The sequence below is a fragment of the Anoplopoma fimbria genome, chromosome 9, assembly GCF_027596085.1.
Source record: "Anoplopoma fimbria isolate UVic2021 breed Golden Eagle Sablefish chromosome 9, Afim_UVic_2022, whole genome shotgun sequence".
NCBI classification, from domain to species: domain Eukaryota; kingdom Metazoa; phylum Chordata; class Actinopteri; order Perciformes; family Anoplopomatidae; genus Anoplopoma; species Anoplopoma fimbria.
The window spans coordinates 12,896,134-12,912,757 of NC_072457.1; the positions used below are offsets into that span (position 1 = coordinate 12,896,134).

Consider the following 16,624-nt stretch of genomic DNA (forward strand, 5'->3'; position numbering starts at 1 on the left):
TAAAAAGAGTAAAGAAATTGTGTAAACGGATCTAAAATTGGATGGAAATTGATAACACACGCTCTAAACAAGATTTGGTGAACTAATAAACACTTTTCTCTGATCTCACGGCAGCCTTCTTACCTAAACACTAACCGCCATCACCAAGACTGAGACATACACCACAAAGCTCAAAATGATAAAAAAAAAACATAAATGTTTACAGAATATCCGTGACATAATCCTCACGAAGAACTTGATTAAATAACAGTCATCCTACCTTGCAGGCTGTATATCCATATGAGCTGTTTTCATTCTGTGTCTCGTTTTCTGAGAGTGAGTAAGCGATCGCTGCGTGTTGTTTGTTGTTGTTGTTTTCGCGCCTTCTGACTTTATCATGTGTTGCAGTGTGTGTGAGGGTCTGTAGTTCGAGACCTCTCCCTCCTCTGACTTCCTGTTCCATGTAATCAGGTTGTCCCAGACCCCTCTTAACTGCCACTGCTATATCGGAGGGGGTGGGAGAGGGGAGACGAAAGAGAGTGCGTGATGTTGACAAAAATGAGGTGGGAGTTCACCCCAATAAATACCAGAGAAGTATTTACAATTTGGATCCTAATTTTTTTTTCCTTATATATCATTTTGGCCACAAATACTACAGATTACTATTACCACAAAGATGCCGTGACTCTGCGTTTTAGACTGAAGGGCACAGAGCAACGTGAGATATAAAAACAGGTTTTTTAACAAGTCCAGTTTAACCAAAATACACTATGAAACGCTTAAAGTGTAAATGATGATCAAGTCTGTATGTCATATGACACCCTCTAATCTTAAACCTGTTGTGGCGAGGTAAACATCCAGAGATTATGACATTGATTTTGAATGATCTTTCACTGTGTTATGCCATAACTGACATCCTGCTTCAAGAGGAAACACATCACATTAAGGAAGCAAAGACGGCGTTTCATGCGGGCTTTAAAGCCAGTCTCGTCTCACCACTCGAGTTGCATGTCTTAATGGTTCTAATGCATCCCTGTCCCCAGATTACAGCAGTAAAATAGTCCTTTCTTCATTCCCATTGCTAATCAAAAGGTCTATGCAGAGCTCAGAATTATTGACCAATCACTTTCCTTGTATTTCTCTTTCTAGTGTTGCATCTGAAGGGCTCCATCCTCTTCCCTGGATCTGAGCCTTCCTCTGCTTCCTGTGGAGACTTTATGATTCTGTTTCCCATCTGCACTCTCAATAAAAAAAGGTCAGAGATGCCACAGCATGGACAGCTTCCTCTGCATGCCTGCTACACAAAAGCTCTCCCTTGGCAGCCGGGACACTTCTGCTAATGCTGCAAAGATAGCTAGTCAGTGACTGGAGGTCTTTTTAAGTCAGGAGATAAGAAGGGCTTACAGAGCGCAGGGAAATGTAAGAAAGCTCTTACCCAGACTTCCATCCAGTACTGAGGCACTGATTTGCAATCCTGTCCTCTGCCTTTGTATTCTCTGGCAGCATGCATGTTTGAAGGTAGCTTTTTTTTTCATTTTTTTTACATTTCAGTGATAATAATGTGTTTTTTATGAAGTTGTTCTAACAAAGTGCGCACTCTTCAGCACAAAAACAAGTGATGTTGCCGGGCAGCCCTAAGGAAGCCAGGTCATGCATGAAAGCTTTGCACACTCCACCTTTCTGCATAAAGAGAAGCACTTTTAACTACTTTTTAACCCTAACCACAGCGGTCTTAGGCTTTTTACAACAGAGGTGCGGATAGGCAATTATTTTATAATAACATTAATAATAACAATAATTATTATCATTATTACCAAGCCGTGATTTGATTATTTCCAAATTGAATTTCAACTTAATATTTCAAATAATGCTTTACCACACTTGGGGCAACAGCAAACTACTGTGAAAGCAGTCTTGTATGGATATAATGAAAACAATTTACAAAAATTGATTTTCCAAATAGACCATTTAGTGGGTAATATTAAAGGCTCTTTTCCTTGCACCCATAATAGGATTGAGGCTGAAGACAGCAGAGGAAATAAACAAAGAAAAATAGAGTGAGAACAAGCTAAAGATAGGACCACCCAGGCAAACAGCAACACTAGCTGAGGTGTGACTGTGTGTGTCCTACTGAACCCGTTCGTGTCCATCTGACAAACACCCACAGAGAAAAAAATTGTAAATCCCAACTGTTTCTGAATTTAGCGACGATCATCCGTATCCACCCCATAGCACTGCTCCCATATGAGAGTCAACCTCTTCACGAGAAAACAAGAACAAATCTTTGTTAAACTGGAACATCACATCCTTGCTTTGTGTGCAAACGCCCCATCTTCCCACACAGGTCAGAGACACAACAGTGAGAATCTCAAGTCTCAATTCTTCCAGAAGAACCAAAGCTCAAGATACAGAATTCCTCAGAAACTAGACATCCATTTTTAATCGACTGCAAATGACTGACCTTGCATAACACAAGGCCGTATACACTGCATGTGTTCCTGATTATCCAGGTTCTAGTTTTGCAATAATCATCACAAGAGAGATTATCAAAAGTAAACTTAATGATGAGACAACACACACAAATTTAGCTAAGGATTCTAAAAGGACTGTAAGAATCAATGATTTATAATGACTGTAATACTTCCTCATTCTGTGGCTGCACAGTGTCCGTACACAGCTGGGAAATAGAAATAGAAACTAGAATGGTTTATGATCTATCGAGTTCAATCATCTCCTTGAATCATAGCGCAGAATATAGGTGACAAAATGAATAAAGAAATAAACCACAGTAAACCACAACATTGCAATGTGAGTATTCCCTCCAAATGTGATTATATGAAACAACTATGAATGATAATATTTGATTATCCCATAACCAGATAGCAGGTTAACAGGTTTCTTTACAAACACTGGTGCAGCAATGTGAGACAGCAGGAGCCTCTGTGCAGCCTACAAGGCCAAACAAGTTAGCTCCTTAGCAAAAAAACAGTTGTTTTATGCAGCTGGGTTTACACTATGGAGGTAACACTTGTGCATTCCTTCTCTGCTAAAAATAAGCTGGCAAACAGACATCGGGAGTGTAATGTAAAGACAGTGTGCATGTGTTTTTATGTGTGATAAAAATAGCACAGTTTATGCCTTGTTATGCTTCAAAGCCAGAAAGCGAAATAAACTTTTCTAAACACCAACCATGAAGCAGCTGTGTAGGTCACATCAGCGTGCTCGCATGCCATATGCATGCTCATCAACAGCGCATCGATCCATAAGGAGCACCCATGATCAAACAAGTCAGTTCCCTCCCTTCTCCGTCAACACTCACCCTCGCTCTCTCCCCTCCATTTACCATCCCACAGTCGCTCTCTTTCATCTGCAGCTGTGAAATTCTCACCCAGTCAGGCGCCATCTGACCCGAGCCCTAACAATCTACGGTAACTGTCCAAAGAACACAGACCTTGGTAGTCATACTGCTATCTCTGCAAACAGTGCGCACAAAGACCAACATTTTTCGTGAAAGACCTTCTGAAAAAGCAAACAGGTGTTCTTAATTTATGGGGCTTTCTCTTGTGACCTAAAAACAAGACGATCTTGTGGTTTTTTCAAACTATTTTGCAAGAAAAATAAAATGTCTATCACAAATATTCGGACTGCGACATTCAGGAATAATTTGATCAATTTTGGCTTTTTCTACAAAACTTTGACAAAAAACGATCTGCAGAATAAATAGAAATGCTTACCAACGTTGTCAACAGCAGGTATTTTATTCTCTGAGGCTTTGTTGGAAAGATATTTAATCATCCAATTCTATTGTCTTTTATACCTTTTCCATACATCCCTGGACCGCGGTGCCGCTCTTACTCCAGTGTCTTGGATAGGTGAATGTGTAATCGCTGTTGTTGCTGTACTAACACTTTCTCCTAGGGCGGGACAGGAGCTCAGAGTCAAGTAGTAAGTCCATATCCTTCATTAGAGTATCCACAGATAGAGGGAGGGATAGACCAAGAGAGAGGGTGAGTGAGCGGGAGAAGGTGGGGAAGATGTAGCAGAGGAGAGCACGAGGAAATGAAGGACGGATCGGTAGTTCTGCACTGTGGCTGAGGGCGGCGGATCTTGTTTTCTTTCAGAAGACCTTGATGATTCAATCAATTTTTCCTCCAACCACATTTGACATCTGCTACCTCCAATAGCAACAAGCCCCCTGAAGGAAACCGCTACCCCCTGGCCTCTCTACGCAGCTCTCAGACAGGTTAGGTTAAGACTTAAACCCTGCTCCCGGGGTAAAGCATTAACTCACTGGGAGCAGGTTTAAACATTAACACAGCCTCACATCATGTATGACTGAGGGAGCATAGAAGCGTCAGTAGTTACATATAATGAAGGAAAGTGTTCAGCAGTCACAGTGTTAGCCCTTTTTTCTTACTACCTCTTACTGTGTTTTCCAGGAAACACGGGGCTTTGTGAAACACAGAATTGGAGAAGAAAAAACACACACAAGGCAAAATAACATCCCTTGGTGGAAGTTTCCACTTTGTTAGCGCTTTTTATCTTCCTGGTCATCTGTTCACAACACACACTCTGGCCGAAAAGATTTCCGGTTTTGCCTCCTTTTGTCACTGTGGTTGTGTTTGGGGGTCTGTCGGGAGCTAACTTTAGAACTTCTTCTATATTAACGTTTACATAATGCTGCAACGGATCATTTCTCATATGCTGTCCGAAGAACGAGGATTGCATTCAAATACCGACAAAGCAGAGAGCAAATCACAGCTGTACAGTGAAATCTAAATAACCAAAGTTGATGATTTGCTCACATTTACATACGTTATTTTACAGTGTCTGTCCTGTGTTGGAGGAAGTGGTAGGAAAAACGGGATGTTATTTAATTCTAGTCTAAATCCTGTCCAAATTGGAGACATTCTGATCATTTCCAGAAATACATGTGATAAGGCAGACGCTGTCCCTTTAGGGAGAAGCCTAAAGGGACAATGATTTTCATCATTTCCAGTTTTGGAGAGGCTCCACTCATCCACCAAGAAAACGCATTTTGGAGCAAAATATTTGTTTTCAACTGCCATTTCAAAATGTAGATATATTTACGTTATTAAAATACATGGTTGTGCTTTGTTCTACCTCCGTTTGAGGTATTTCCCCAAACTAAAGCCTCTTTGGGGATTTGCTCCTTTACTGATGTCTGTGTTTGTAGCTATCATATATAAAAAGGATTAAAGGAGAAGGACATAAATAGGGCAATCACCTATTTTAAAATTACCTTGTGGAGCCACAACTCTGCCTGCCCACATGCACGTACACTGCTTATTGTGTTTATTGGAAAGATTGACAGAGCCAGCGATAACACTGCAAGGCAATAGGTTTTGATACGTTGCACAGCATAACTTTGAAAAAAACATTGTGCTACCTGCATGCCAGAAAACATACATAGGAATCAGTGTCTAATTTTGTTATATTTATGCTTTTATAAATGTTAATGTTTAAGAGCAACCTTGTGGAGCTTATTATGTGGCACTCAAATGGCTGTTTAAGATCTGTTGACATGCTGGTAAAGGGCTTTGGATGTCTTTACAAGAAATAATTAATATCTCCTCACTGTCAGATGCAGGAATGTTACAATAATCAATAAAATAAATTGGCACAACAACAAAGCACTGAGCCTGCTGCTAACTGTAAACACCAAGTGTCACCTGATTGCAGAACAAAGGCTTGGAGAGAAGACAAAGTCATTATGCTTACACAATGAACTTTGCTCATTCTTCCAGGTTGCTATGACCTCAAGATTTCTTATTTAAATGCAATATTGCAAACATTTCAACGTTCACACGCTAGAGCTGTCATTCCACTTGCTGGAAGCGGTCACACTCATGGCCCTTTTTTTGCATGGGCAAGGCTCTTACTTGTCTTTATAGGATTTAATAGAGAAAAAAATGTCATATTTATTATCATTCATACACCCGTTACCATTAGGTTTGATTACGATTGCATTTCTCTGTGATTCATTTAAACATCAATCTGTCCAGCTATAACATTTGATGATTGCTTTCGACAGCCCAATGCCTCAGACGCATCATTAAGTTGGTAATGAGGTTTTGTATCATCAAATTACCGCCCACTTCCTCTCTTCTATATTTTTTGTTAGCTATTGTCCCAAACAAACATCTCCATACTGAAGAAGAATCTTTTAACCGTTAAGTCCGTCTCTAACCTGCAGCTGAGACAAAACAAGCTAACAATGTTTGTAAAACGGTGACAGCCACAGTATTCAAACGAAAATTCTAAAATGACAAGCTTGCCAATTATCGAAAATGCAATTCATGGCTCTTTACCTGGTTCTGAAGAGTCCAAGCTTTGCACGGATAAATAGGGGAAACATTGCGATAGAAGCGAGGTAAAGCGAGCTGCTGACCAGCCGCTGTTGTCGAGTGAGCCTGGCCACTTTCCTGCCTACACTGCTGACTTCCCTTCCCTCCTCTTTACTCCGTCAAGTCTGCAACACCCTGCTCCAATAACCCCTGACCCACAGGAAGTAGACACAATGGACTGAAAATAACACACCACCTCCCCTGGCAACAACTGCCCACCTCTACCCCCCCATTTACACACCACTTCTACACTACACTACACTACACCTACAACACACCGGCCCAGCATAGGTGGACGGAACCAAAAATATCAGTCACTATTCAACAAGCTGTGCCCACAAGCTGAAGAGCGCACCAGCCCACTTCCAAATTCCCGTCGTGGCTTTTCGATTCAATCCTGCACATGCACAAGTCAGGTCCATCCATATTATTATAAATGTGGTCCTTCTGAGATATTTTTACACGAAATGTTTCAATAAACAGCCCGCAGTGGCTCAACCTCGAAGCTCTCAGTGAAGCAGAAAGTTTCACACTACAGCAGGTTGTGGGTTGAGTGGCAGACTCATGACGGTCCCACTGTTTCCTGTATGGGGAACCACTGCATGGTGAGATGGATGACTACACCACAGTCAGGCATGAGAAGCATCTGTGGGTGAGTGTGTGGACTTACGTGTGTTTTTGTGCCAGTGTTTGGATTATATCTTTAATGAGGCCATGTTCAAATAATTTCCTTAGTATGCATTACACACCAATTAAGCAACAGATGGTGTGGTTTGTATTTTCTAAGGCTTTTTGATTGATTACAATTCAATAAGGTTTAAAAAAAACTAAAAACTTGGTAGTAGGTTCCTTGTTAATACTGTGTTAGTCCACTGTGTGTGTGTGTGTGTGTGTGTGTGTGTGTGTGTGTGTGTGTGTGTGTGTGTGTGTGTGTGTGTGTGTGTGTGTGTGTGTGTGTGTGTGTCTAACCCAATCGTTATCCATGCAGTGAGCAGCAGCAGTCTAATCCAATCAGTCCAATGAAAATTATTCCAAATTGCATTTAGTGGCCAGTGAGAGGTTGCCTTAGACATGATCTAATTACCCCCTCTCTGGCTAGAGTCCATCCACTAGGAAATGGATCGAGATGCCATACCCGAGATAAGGAAATGGACTCTGATACGCACTTCTGTGTTGCCAGCAGTGTTGCGTTCAAAGAAGCGGCACCTGGTTACTCAGCGAAACAGGAGATGAAATAATACAATTTAGGTTATTCCAGTCAATGAAAATCTGTAATGATTTAATTAACGGGAAACTCTAAAGGATGAGAAATTAGAGAATGATGTCATTAATTCAGGTGCTGCTTCGGCAATATGTTGCTATTTTTTTTATTTCTTTATGATCAGAAATACAAAGTGCTACGTCTTAGTTCTTGCATTAACCTAGTTTGGTGTCCTGTTCTACGAGCTGAGCTGCTGAGCGTGCCGAGGCTTGTTGAGTCAAAGAAGACACACCTCCTTTTCCAACCAGTCCCCAGAAACTGGTACACACCTCCACTCTCTGTTGTCACATTCACATGATACTGCTTCACTCTGAAAGTGAATGTGCGAGGTGTGAACGCATACCTCAGAGGTTGCAGACTGCATGTGTGTTCATGCGATTCCCGTACAATGATTCACGTTTGGTGAAGAATGTGTGGAATCCCTCGTGCACAGATATTTTAAGCCAGCGATACAGGCCCAAATGGTAACAATGCAAAATATTTTTCCAGCTAAGTCATTACGCAAACGGACCAAAAACAATGTCAGCATTTCTAAACTCTCTCTCTCTCTCTCACTCTCTCTCTCTCTCTCTCTCTCTCGCTCTCTCGCTGTGGGTTGACTTCTGTGGGTGTGTGCCTGCATGCCTGGAGATTTGTTCTAACAGCTTGCATTAATTTGCACTCGACTCACCTGCACTCACCATCTCTTGCACACCGTCCCTCGCTTCTATCAAAAGGTTTCATTTCTGAATCTTTTCAGTGACCATTGTGTTATTGAATTAATTCAGTAATGCACAATGAACATATTTATACATTTGTGCATTTTAAGTTTTATGGTCATAGTGCATGCTCTGTCAACAGAAAGGCCAAAAGGCAGGGTTTGGAACCACTGTTGACACCATATCCATAATCCATGAACTGCTTTTAAGAATCTCTCAACTTTAAAATGAAATAACCTCTAAGACCAACAAAAAATCCCAAACCAAAGAGCCTTCACCTTCACACATAAACTTTCATCCGCAAACAAATTATTCAAGGGGAACTCTGTTGATATTCAAAACTAGTACATGTCATTCCTATGGTCTAAACATATTAGTTAACATGAACAATTTGTGTCGACAAATCGAGTGCTAAAACTCGAATTTGTGATGTCATCAAGTATAAAATCTGGAAACAGTGTGAATCCACTGAAAATCAGTTCTGAAACAGAAAATGTATCTATATATATTCAGAACAATCACTTGGGTGCTCTTGGAGTCATCTATAACATTTCTACCAATTCATTGTCTGTGCAGCAGTTCCACACTTTATACTTGATGAGATAACAAATTTCAGTTTCGTTTTTATGCTTGTCATGACAAGCATAAAAACGTAGTCCGCTCACAAGAAGATAACCAAAACACAAATCATGGCGAGGCAACATTTGCTCCATCACTTAAGTATCTCTCTCACTTTCTTGTAATTCGTAGTTATTGCTCCTCCAGCATGGTGAAAATGCACTCACATTGGATTGTGGTGGCGAGGGTAAAATCCAGGTCACCAATCAATACCTATTACCCTACAGAGTAGGAAACAGCATTACGCTAAGGACATGTAGAAATGGAGGTTATGCATCCATTATTCACATTGTGCTTAAACCCTCAGGTCCAGTTTTTGTTCATTTTGTAAAAACACTAATACAAGTAAAACTAAAACTAAAACAAAAGCATTTATCTTTCTTTTCCAACTCTTAAAAACAGTTTTCTTGCCTACTTCACAGACGGATCAGATGACATTCTTGTCACACCGATGCATGAAAACGACAAATTAACTGATGTTTTTGATTTCTTGGTCAAATGACACCAGCTGCACATGAATGAACAAGTATCTGACTGTGTGTGTGTGTGTGTGTGTGTGTGTGTGTGTGTGTGTGTGTGTGTGTGTGTGTGTGTGTGTGTGTGTATTTAACTCCTCTAATAAAGAAATACCCTGACAGACACTCAGTGTTATTCCCTGACTAATACATTAACACCAACAGGACTTTGGCTCCTTTATATAAAAAGAAACTTTTGCTGAAAATGTCCCAGACTCAATGCACTTAATCGCCCTTGTTCATACAGTGACCCATTCAATGTGCATACTCAGAGGACAGTTTGTGAGTGCAGATGGCAGCCCACTCTCAGCCATGAGAACCAAAGCTGTACTAGAGATAAAGACAGGCTCATCTGAAGTGTATCACATTCCCAAAAAATCTCCTAGTTGTTTGGTTTTTCAGTTTTAATATAATGTTTTCTTTTTGGAGGTCAAAATGTTGCAGACTCTGCTCCTCCACAACCTTGACACTTCTATCCATTGCATTCTTTCTTGTGATTACCTGCTCTCTCTCTCTATTGCTGTTTTCCCCCCTATCGGCCTTTTGCTTCTCCTGCCCCTCGCCAATCTGAGCTGTTGCTCTTGAGTCACATGCGCTTGTCAAAGCAGCATCGCTAGAATTCAACACATTCCTTTGGCATGGCAAACGTGGTTCACATGATCACGCTGTTCCTTGACCGCTGACGAGAGGGGCTCAAACAATTCTCCTTTCAGCCCCTATGTGCCTGTACGCGCTCAAACAGTGCAGTCCAGCCAAACGTGGACACAATGGTTTAAAAATATACAGTCACAGTAGAACATAGACTGTGGCACATAATCATATACACAAAATGTTACGGTTAAGGACCTGGCCAAAAAACATGAGTTCTGATTTAAGATATGTCTGGGACTTAAAATATTGAATATGCAAGCAATAGCAAGATTTTTTCAAGTTCTAGTTCTACATATTTTTTCCAACTTGTACTATTCAGTGAGTTCTGAGCTATATGTAACAAATGTTGCAAAAGCTATAATTCATGAAGCATATATGTCCCTTAAATATTTGCTAAATTACAAGTGTGTCTGTTACACTGAACACCTGTGACTAATCCTGCTGATCACAAAAGGATTATGTTGGAAGTTCCCTTTGTAATTTCAGTGTTGAGCAGGACTTCACCAGGATATCACAACACAGGCAAATTTCATTCGCCGACAGTACTGTTTTCTACAAATATAAATTTTGAAATGTATATTTTCTCTTGTATTTTCCAATATGACTGGTTATCTGTATTCCTAACCCCAAAAAACTATAATACATTATAATATTTTCCAAATATTGATTTAAAGGCAAGTCATACAAATTACCAACCTTGAGTCTGCTTGGATTTCAGACAGTTAGTAGTTGATTATCCAAATGCCATGGGCATGAGCTGAGACAGAGATGGTCGAGGTATTCCACAGGTTTTTTAGACACACCAGCAAGAAGTGTAAAAAGAAGAGCAAAGAGTGCCAGGGAAAGTTCAGACAACAGCCAAGAAAAGACGTGGACAAGGGGAGGAGGTCCTCTCCACTCTCAGCTTCCAATCAGGCTAGAAACGAATACTCTCTGAGAGCCGGGGTCTGCTGCATCTGTGTCTCTCCCATTGCCTGTGTGTGTGTGTGTGTGTGTGTGTGTGTGTGTGTGTGTGTGTGTGTGTGTGTGTGTGTGTGTGTGTGTGTGTGTGTGTGTGTGTGTGTGTGTGTGTAAGTGAGTTTAACCACGTCGTCTGGCTTGAGGCCAGGCCGAAGATATCGGACAGCACCATAGTAACTGTAATGCAATCAGGGATGGTGGCCAGAACAGGACCAATGGGTGAGTAGCAAAGAGCCATCCGTCCTTCTCTGACTATTTGTTTATTCTGAGGGTTCTGAAGCAGATTTTTAAAACTAAATGAGATGATTGGATTCCCAATAAAAAGACACATTATTACAATTAAGAAGTACAGTATCTTTTTTTTCCCCATTGATGGCCTGTCTGAGTCACAGTAACTTGGGAAATTACACAGGTCTGTAGCAATATTTCGCATCTGGTCTCCAGGCTGACACCCCCAACACCCCCCCGTCTAACCCAGCCGGTCCTCGTGCCGGGACAAACATGCACACATATTGGTGCACACACAGCACAACGCGAGGGAAGCGAGGCAAAAACTACCATGACAGCAGCGGGCTATATTAAGGGGCTGCAGACACAGCGGCTGGGGTCAGATCACACAGCACCACATGACTGGAGTGCCAGCTGCATATATGCGTGTGTGGGAAATGACAGGTGAACCTTTGGAGTTAAATGTGAACAGATAGCGTCGCACATAGTTCTACTTTCAAACGCTTCCCTCAAACCTGATCACCCTAATCGTCTAACATTTTTCAAGCACTTAACTTCTCCAAGGAAAACAACAACATTTCCCTGGAAAGACTTTTTAGAATTAAATTATCTGTGTAAACTTCTAGGAATCATTGGTTTTTTAAAGACCTAGGTCACAAGACATCTGGAAGAAATTTCTTCTCTTTGTTAGACTAACTTCAGATCATAAACATCACATTCGTCAATCATTTTCCACTCCACGATTTGTAGCGCTGAGGCAAGTTTACACTGATAATATCAAGTCTAAATGTTTATTGTGATGTCAAGTGTCTCTGCTCTTCAGGTCAATAAAGCTGTGCAGATGCAAGTTATTTTAGAGCTGAAGCCATAACTCAATTAATCAAGTAGTTGATCAACAGGAACAATCTGGATAAGCAATTGATTGCTCAATTCAATTTTAAGCAAAAGCAAAAAAAAAAAAAAAAAAAAAATATATATATATATATATATATTTCCTGGTTTACTTATTTGGGATGGTAAACTTAATTTAACAGAGACCAAACAATTATGGATTAAAAGAGAATAAAACAGGAGTGAAAAAATCATTAGCTGCATTGCATCACAGGTCCGCCTTGTGTTCAGAAGTCCAGCTTACTTAGAAGCCCGGCAAATAATTGCCTTTTTTTCATCTCTAAGCCAAACTTCTTCTCAAAGTCTTCTTATGAGAAAAGATGATTAAATGCAGCACGCTGATCTTCTGGGGACAAAGACGCAATTTCCTATTAGCCATCTGGTGTCTCCTTTAAAACTAGTAGAGAAAGAGGCTGCATAAAAGCACAAACAGGTCAACCTCCAAACAAGGCGTTTAAAGCTAATTTCATCAAGCAGGAGTGTTATGTCTCTCGTGACCATGTATGTACCCTTGAGACTCAGCTGAAGAGGTGATAGTGGCCTCTATGTGCAATGAGTTTAGAGGGCCTCCTGTTGGTGAGAAGCATGCTTTCAGGGTGAGACATCTGGCCCCCAAGCTCAGTTCTCATGACTTCTTGCTGAAGCCCATCAAGCGCCCCTCAGCTCCTGCTCAACAGGTGCAGACGTCTATGGTGATTGCAGCTACAGCGACAATAAAGCTTAATGTTACATCTAAAGAGTGTATGCATCACGAAAAGGCTTTCAAAGTATACAATTCTTCAGTGAGTCACTGATCACAAGTGAGTCATCTTTTTTGTGTCTAAGGGTATGCAACACCTAGAGAAAGACAACTGTGTATGTAGCCTGGATGGCAGCATCATCAGGTTCACCATCACTCTCCCTTTCATTCTCTTTTCATCAAGAGAACACTTAGCTGTTGCAGCAAAAGAGGGGATAGAAAGGTAAAGATGAGGTTAGAAAGAAATAAAGATTTTGCTACAGATAGAAGCAGAGAAAAGAACAATACAAAGAAGAAAGGATAAATAGAGAGAAGGATGGAGTACAGGGAGCCCTCCTCCTCCTCCTCCTCCTCCTCTCTTCACCCCGCCATCTGGTAGCCATCAGCGCCTCACACAGGAAGGGGCGGCCATGCCTTGTTGGGGCGCCAGGGAGCGGCTCCTCTTCCCTCCCGTTGCTGCAGAATCAACAATCGGCCGGTGCGTTGCGTTGCATTCTAGTGCAGTGCAGTGCAGTCAGGCCCATCCTCACCAGAGTTGAACGACCAGCAGCCCAGGACCGGGCCGCTCGCAGACCAGCAAGACCAGCAGAGAGGAGCACAGAGCAGCCTCACATTCCTGCCGTCTGTTGCTGCCAAGAAGCACTGGGAACGGAAAGAAAGAGGGAGAGAACAGAGAGCTGCTCTCACTGCAGGCTGCCTAATGGTGCTGCTTTGAGGAGCGCTCCGGTCGCCCTCATCCACCTTTGCCTTTGTCTTCACCCTCCACAACAATGATGACGAGGTTATTGATCGGCATTGTGCTACATCACAGCCTGCATGTCACTGAATACATATCTTTAGTCCTACAACAGCAGTCCTCAAGAAGTTTCCCCCTGCTTTTCCAAGAATTCAGGGAATGCACATTATCATAAATTTGGCCGAATTCATTTTGTTAATTTTTTTTCTTCCAAAACGACACACACACACACACACACACACACACACACACACACACACACACACACACACACACACACACACACACACACACACACACACACACACACACACACACACACACACACACACACACACACACACACACACACACACACACACACACACACACACACCAATCTGATGGGAACAGAGCTCCTTCAGCCATCCTGTCTGTTTAGTGTAGACCATCTTTGGCCATCTGTGTTCTCCTACCGGCCCCTGTTTTATGTCCAGAACAGACTACAACTCTACTCTGGAAATAGAAAGCAGCCTTATGACACTTACTATTTTTACTGCCTGGTGTCATTAGCTGTAACAGTTGAAACATGAGACAAAGTAAAGCAAGTATGTGAGACATTTGATTTAAGAAAAAACCCTCTTTAAATTCAATCTATGTCACACGGATGTATATGAGAATCGCCCTGATCAATCACCAATAGAAGAAACACATGGTGATGTGTACAATTAGCCTTGCCAAATGGGCAAGAGGTTTCCTTCATCTGCATTTAATAATAGCTGCACTTGAAACTGTTCGACTTGGCACGGTGACAAAGAGCACAAAAGGCTCGTTTTACGACTCAGCAGAATCATATTCCAACAGAAACAACTCGGTTCCCAAGATTCAAACAGGAAAACCAAGTCTGCATGAGAACCAGTTCTCTACACTCACACACCAAGAGCTGTCGGTGCACTTGGCGCACAGGAGAGTAAACAGTTACACCAGGCAAAAGGAGACACATCTGTTTACAAAATGCTCCAGATCAGCTCTGGCCTACCAATTCTATCCCAAAATCTCAGTGCTCCTCTAAGGAGACACACTTAGTGTGAAGAAGGATACAATAACAATAACGCAATTCTAACGCTGTTTATGGGACTGTGCAAAATCTGCACCACTCAAAGAGGAAAACACTGTGTACTGAAACACTTTTCTTTTTTTCCTATGATGTACAAGTATGCATGCAAATGTATTTCAACCAATAACATAATCACCCTGTTTAACATTCATATCCTGTGGCTAATATTGTATTTGCTCTTGAGTCACATGCTTTTGAGTAAATCCCCCCCCCCACCCTAAAACTTTTGCAGCAAAACAAGTGATGATCTACTGTGAAAGGAACAGTATAAGTGTGTGACAGTTAAGACTAAAGCTGGACGTGACTCGAGGTTAGTTTAATAAGCTTATGTTCCTTCCAAACTATCTGTATTGTTCTGATGCAGATGCTACTTATAACTGGTGATCATGTGGCAACAGAGACCACAGGGAGACAAACACCATGGGATTGATGCACAAAACAATAAAAGCGGTGCGTGTGCCTTATTCTGTTACATCCCAATCATTGTGCACGTGCATGAGTCCCATTTCCGCTCCCACTGGTGGCCAGTAATTGACTTGGAAACGCCCTGAGTCACTTGTTTGTCAAGGGGAAAGAGTGGCACGAATGTAAATATAGAGAATGATAAAATGCAACACTCTTAAAGTTATTTAAAATGAAGCTTGTACATGCATGTAACAGATTTTGCTGCATGGATTTCAAAAATGATAAAGCAATCAGGGACATTGTCAAAAAACTAACATGTTTTACTATAAGACTACATCTCTCACCTTGTATCTCCTTATCGCCTAGCTCCTCTTATCATTTCATGCCCGGTCTGAAGTATGTGAGGTCCACACATTCTCACCACACATTCCTCTTTTATAAATACCAGACCATAGATTTGTGGGACACCAAAACAATGCTTTAAGGACCACATAGAAACAATGAGCTATCCAAAATAGATACACATGGTCGATCTTTCTTTACTGGATGGCCCCTTTGGGTAACTGAATATGTGTGTAATTCATGTTTTCAAGACTCTCAAAACGGCTGTAAAATAAAGATGGATAACACACATATAATAATGATAACTGCTTAAAATAAAGATCATTCTGATGTTAATTACACATTTCAAACATAATCTCACTAATGTGAAACTACAAAACACTGGTGACATATTTACCGTGCGGCACAAAGATACTATGCACTGCCAACTTCCAGAGGGCTTTGCCCTCACTGGCTGTTTTGTTTTTGTGGCTGAGTTTTTCTTTGTGACGCAACAACATGATTTCAGGCTTACTACCCTCTATAAATATCCAGAAGAAAACGTAATCATTTTCACTTATATTGTGTTTTGAAACAAAGGGCCTAGACACCAGTTTGGTTCATAAAAGCTGAACTGAAAAGAAACAACAAAATAATCAACAATCAAAACTCAGCCGATAAATAAGAATCAAACTGTTTTTCACCATGTTTGTGAGTCCTCACAGCATTACTTTGAAACCATTCTTGTTACCAATAAGGCTACGTTGCAACTGATACGCCTATGTATGACACCATGGCGATAGTCTGTGTCCGGGACAAAAGTGGGCCGGTAAGGAGAACTATTGTAGTAGCACAGATATGAATATTTAATGGCTATTTGTTTGTAATGGACATTAAATTATTAATGGCACATGCAATCCATTTTCAAGCTGTGGCAGATCACACAACAGCAGTGTGTTTGCTCCAAATGGAGAGCTGAGTCGTTATGGCAGCCAGGACACAGTCCAGTAATCTTTTTCAATGTTAGCCTAAGAGGCTAATGCTGCACAAGTAGCCCTCTGTTGCATCCTGTTCGACTCCCTTGTTTGTTTGTTTCTTCAAGCATGTGTGGAGGGGGTTTAACAGAAAGTGAGTGTTTGTTCTCTGTTCCACTTGCTA

At 41.3% G+C, this 16,624-nt stretch overlaps 1 protein-coding gene across 3 annotated transcripts in view; it reads right to left on the reverse strand.

The window, feature by feature from the left end:
* The window catches only part of gab1 (GRB2-associated binding protein 1), a 49,737-nt gene that overhangs the window by 26,429 nt on the left and 6,684 nt on the right, over positions 1 to 16,624 (reverse strand). The window contains exon 1 of one of the 3 annotated variants that reach the window (XM_054604200.1): positions 3,797 to 3,816. The exons of the other annotated variants lie outside the window; for them this stretch is intronic. Coding sequence (XP_054460175.1) covers positions 3,797 to 3,805 — 9 coding nt within the window. The 5' untranslated portion in view covers positions 3,806 to 3,816. Of the gene's footprint in view, positions 1 to 3,796; positions 3,817 to 16,624 lie in introns of those variants that run through there. 3 annotated transcript variants of the gene reach the window in all.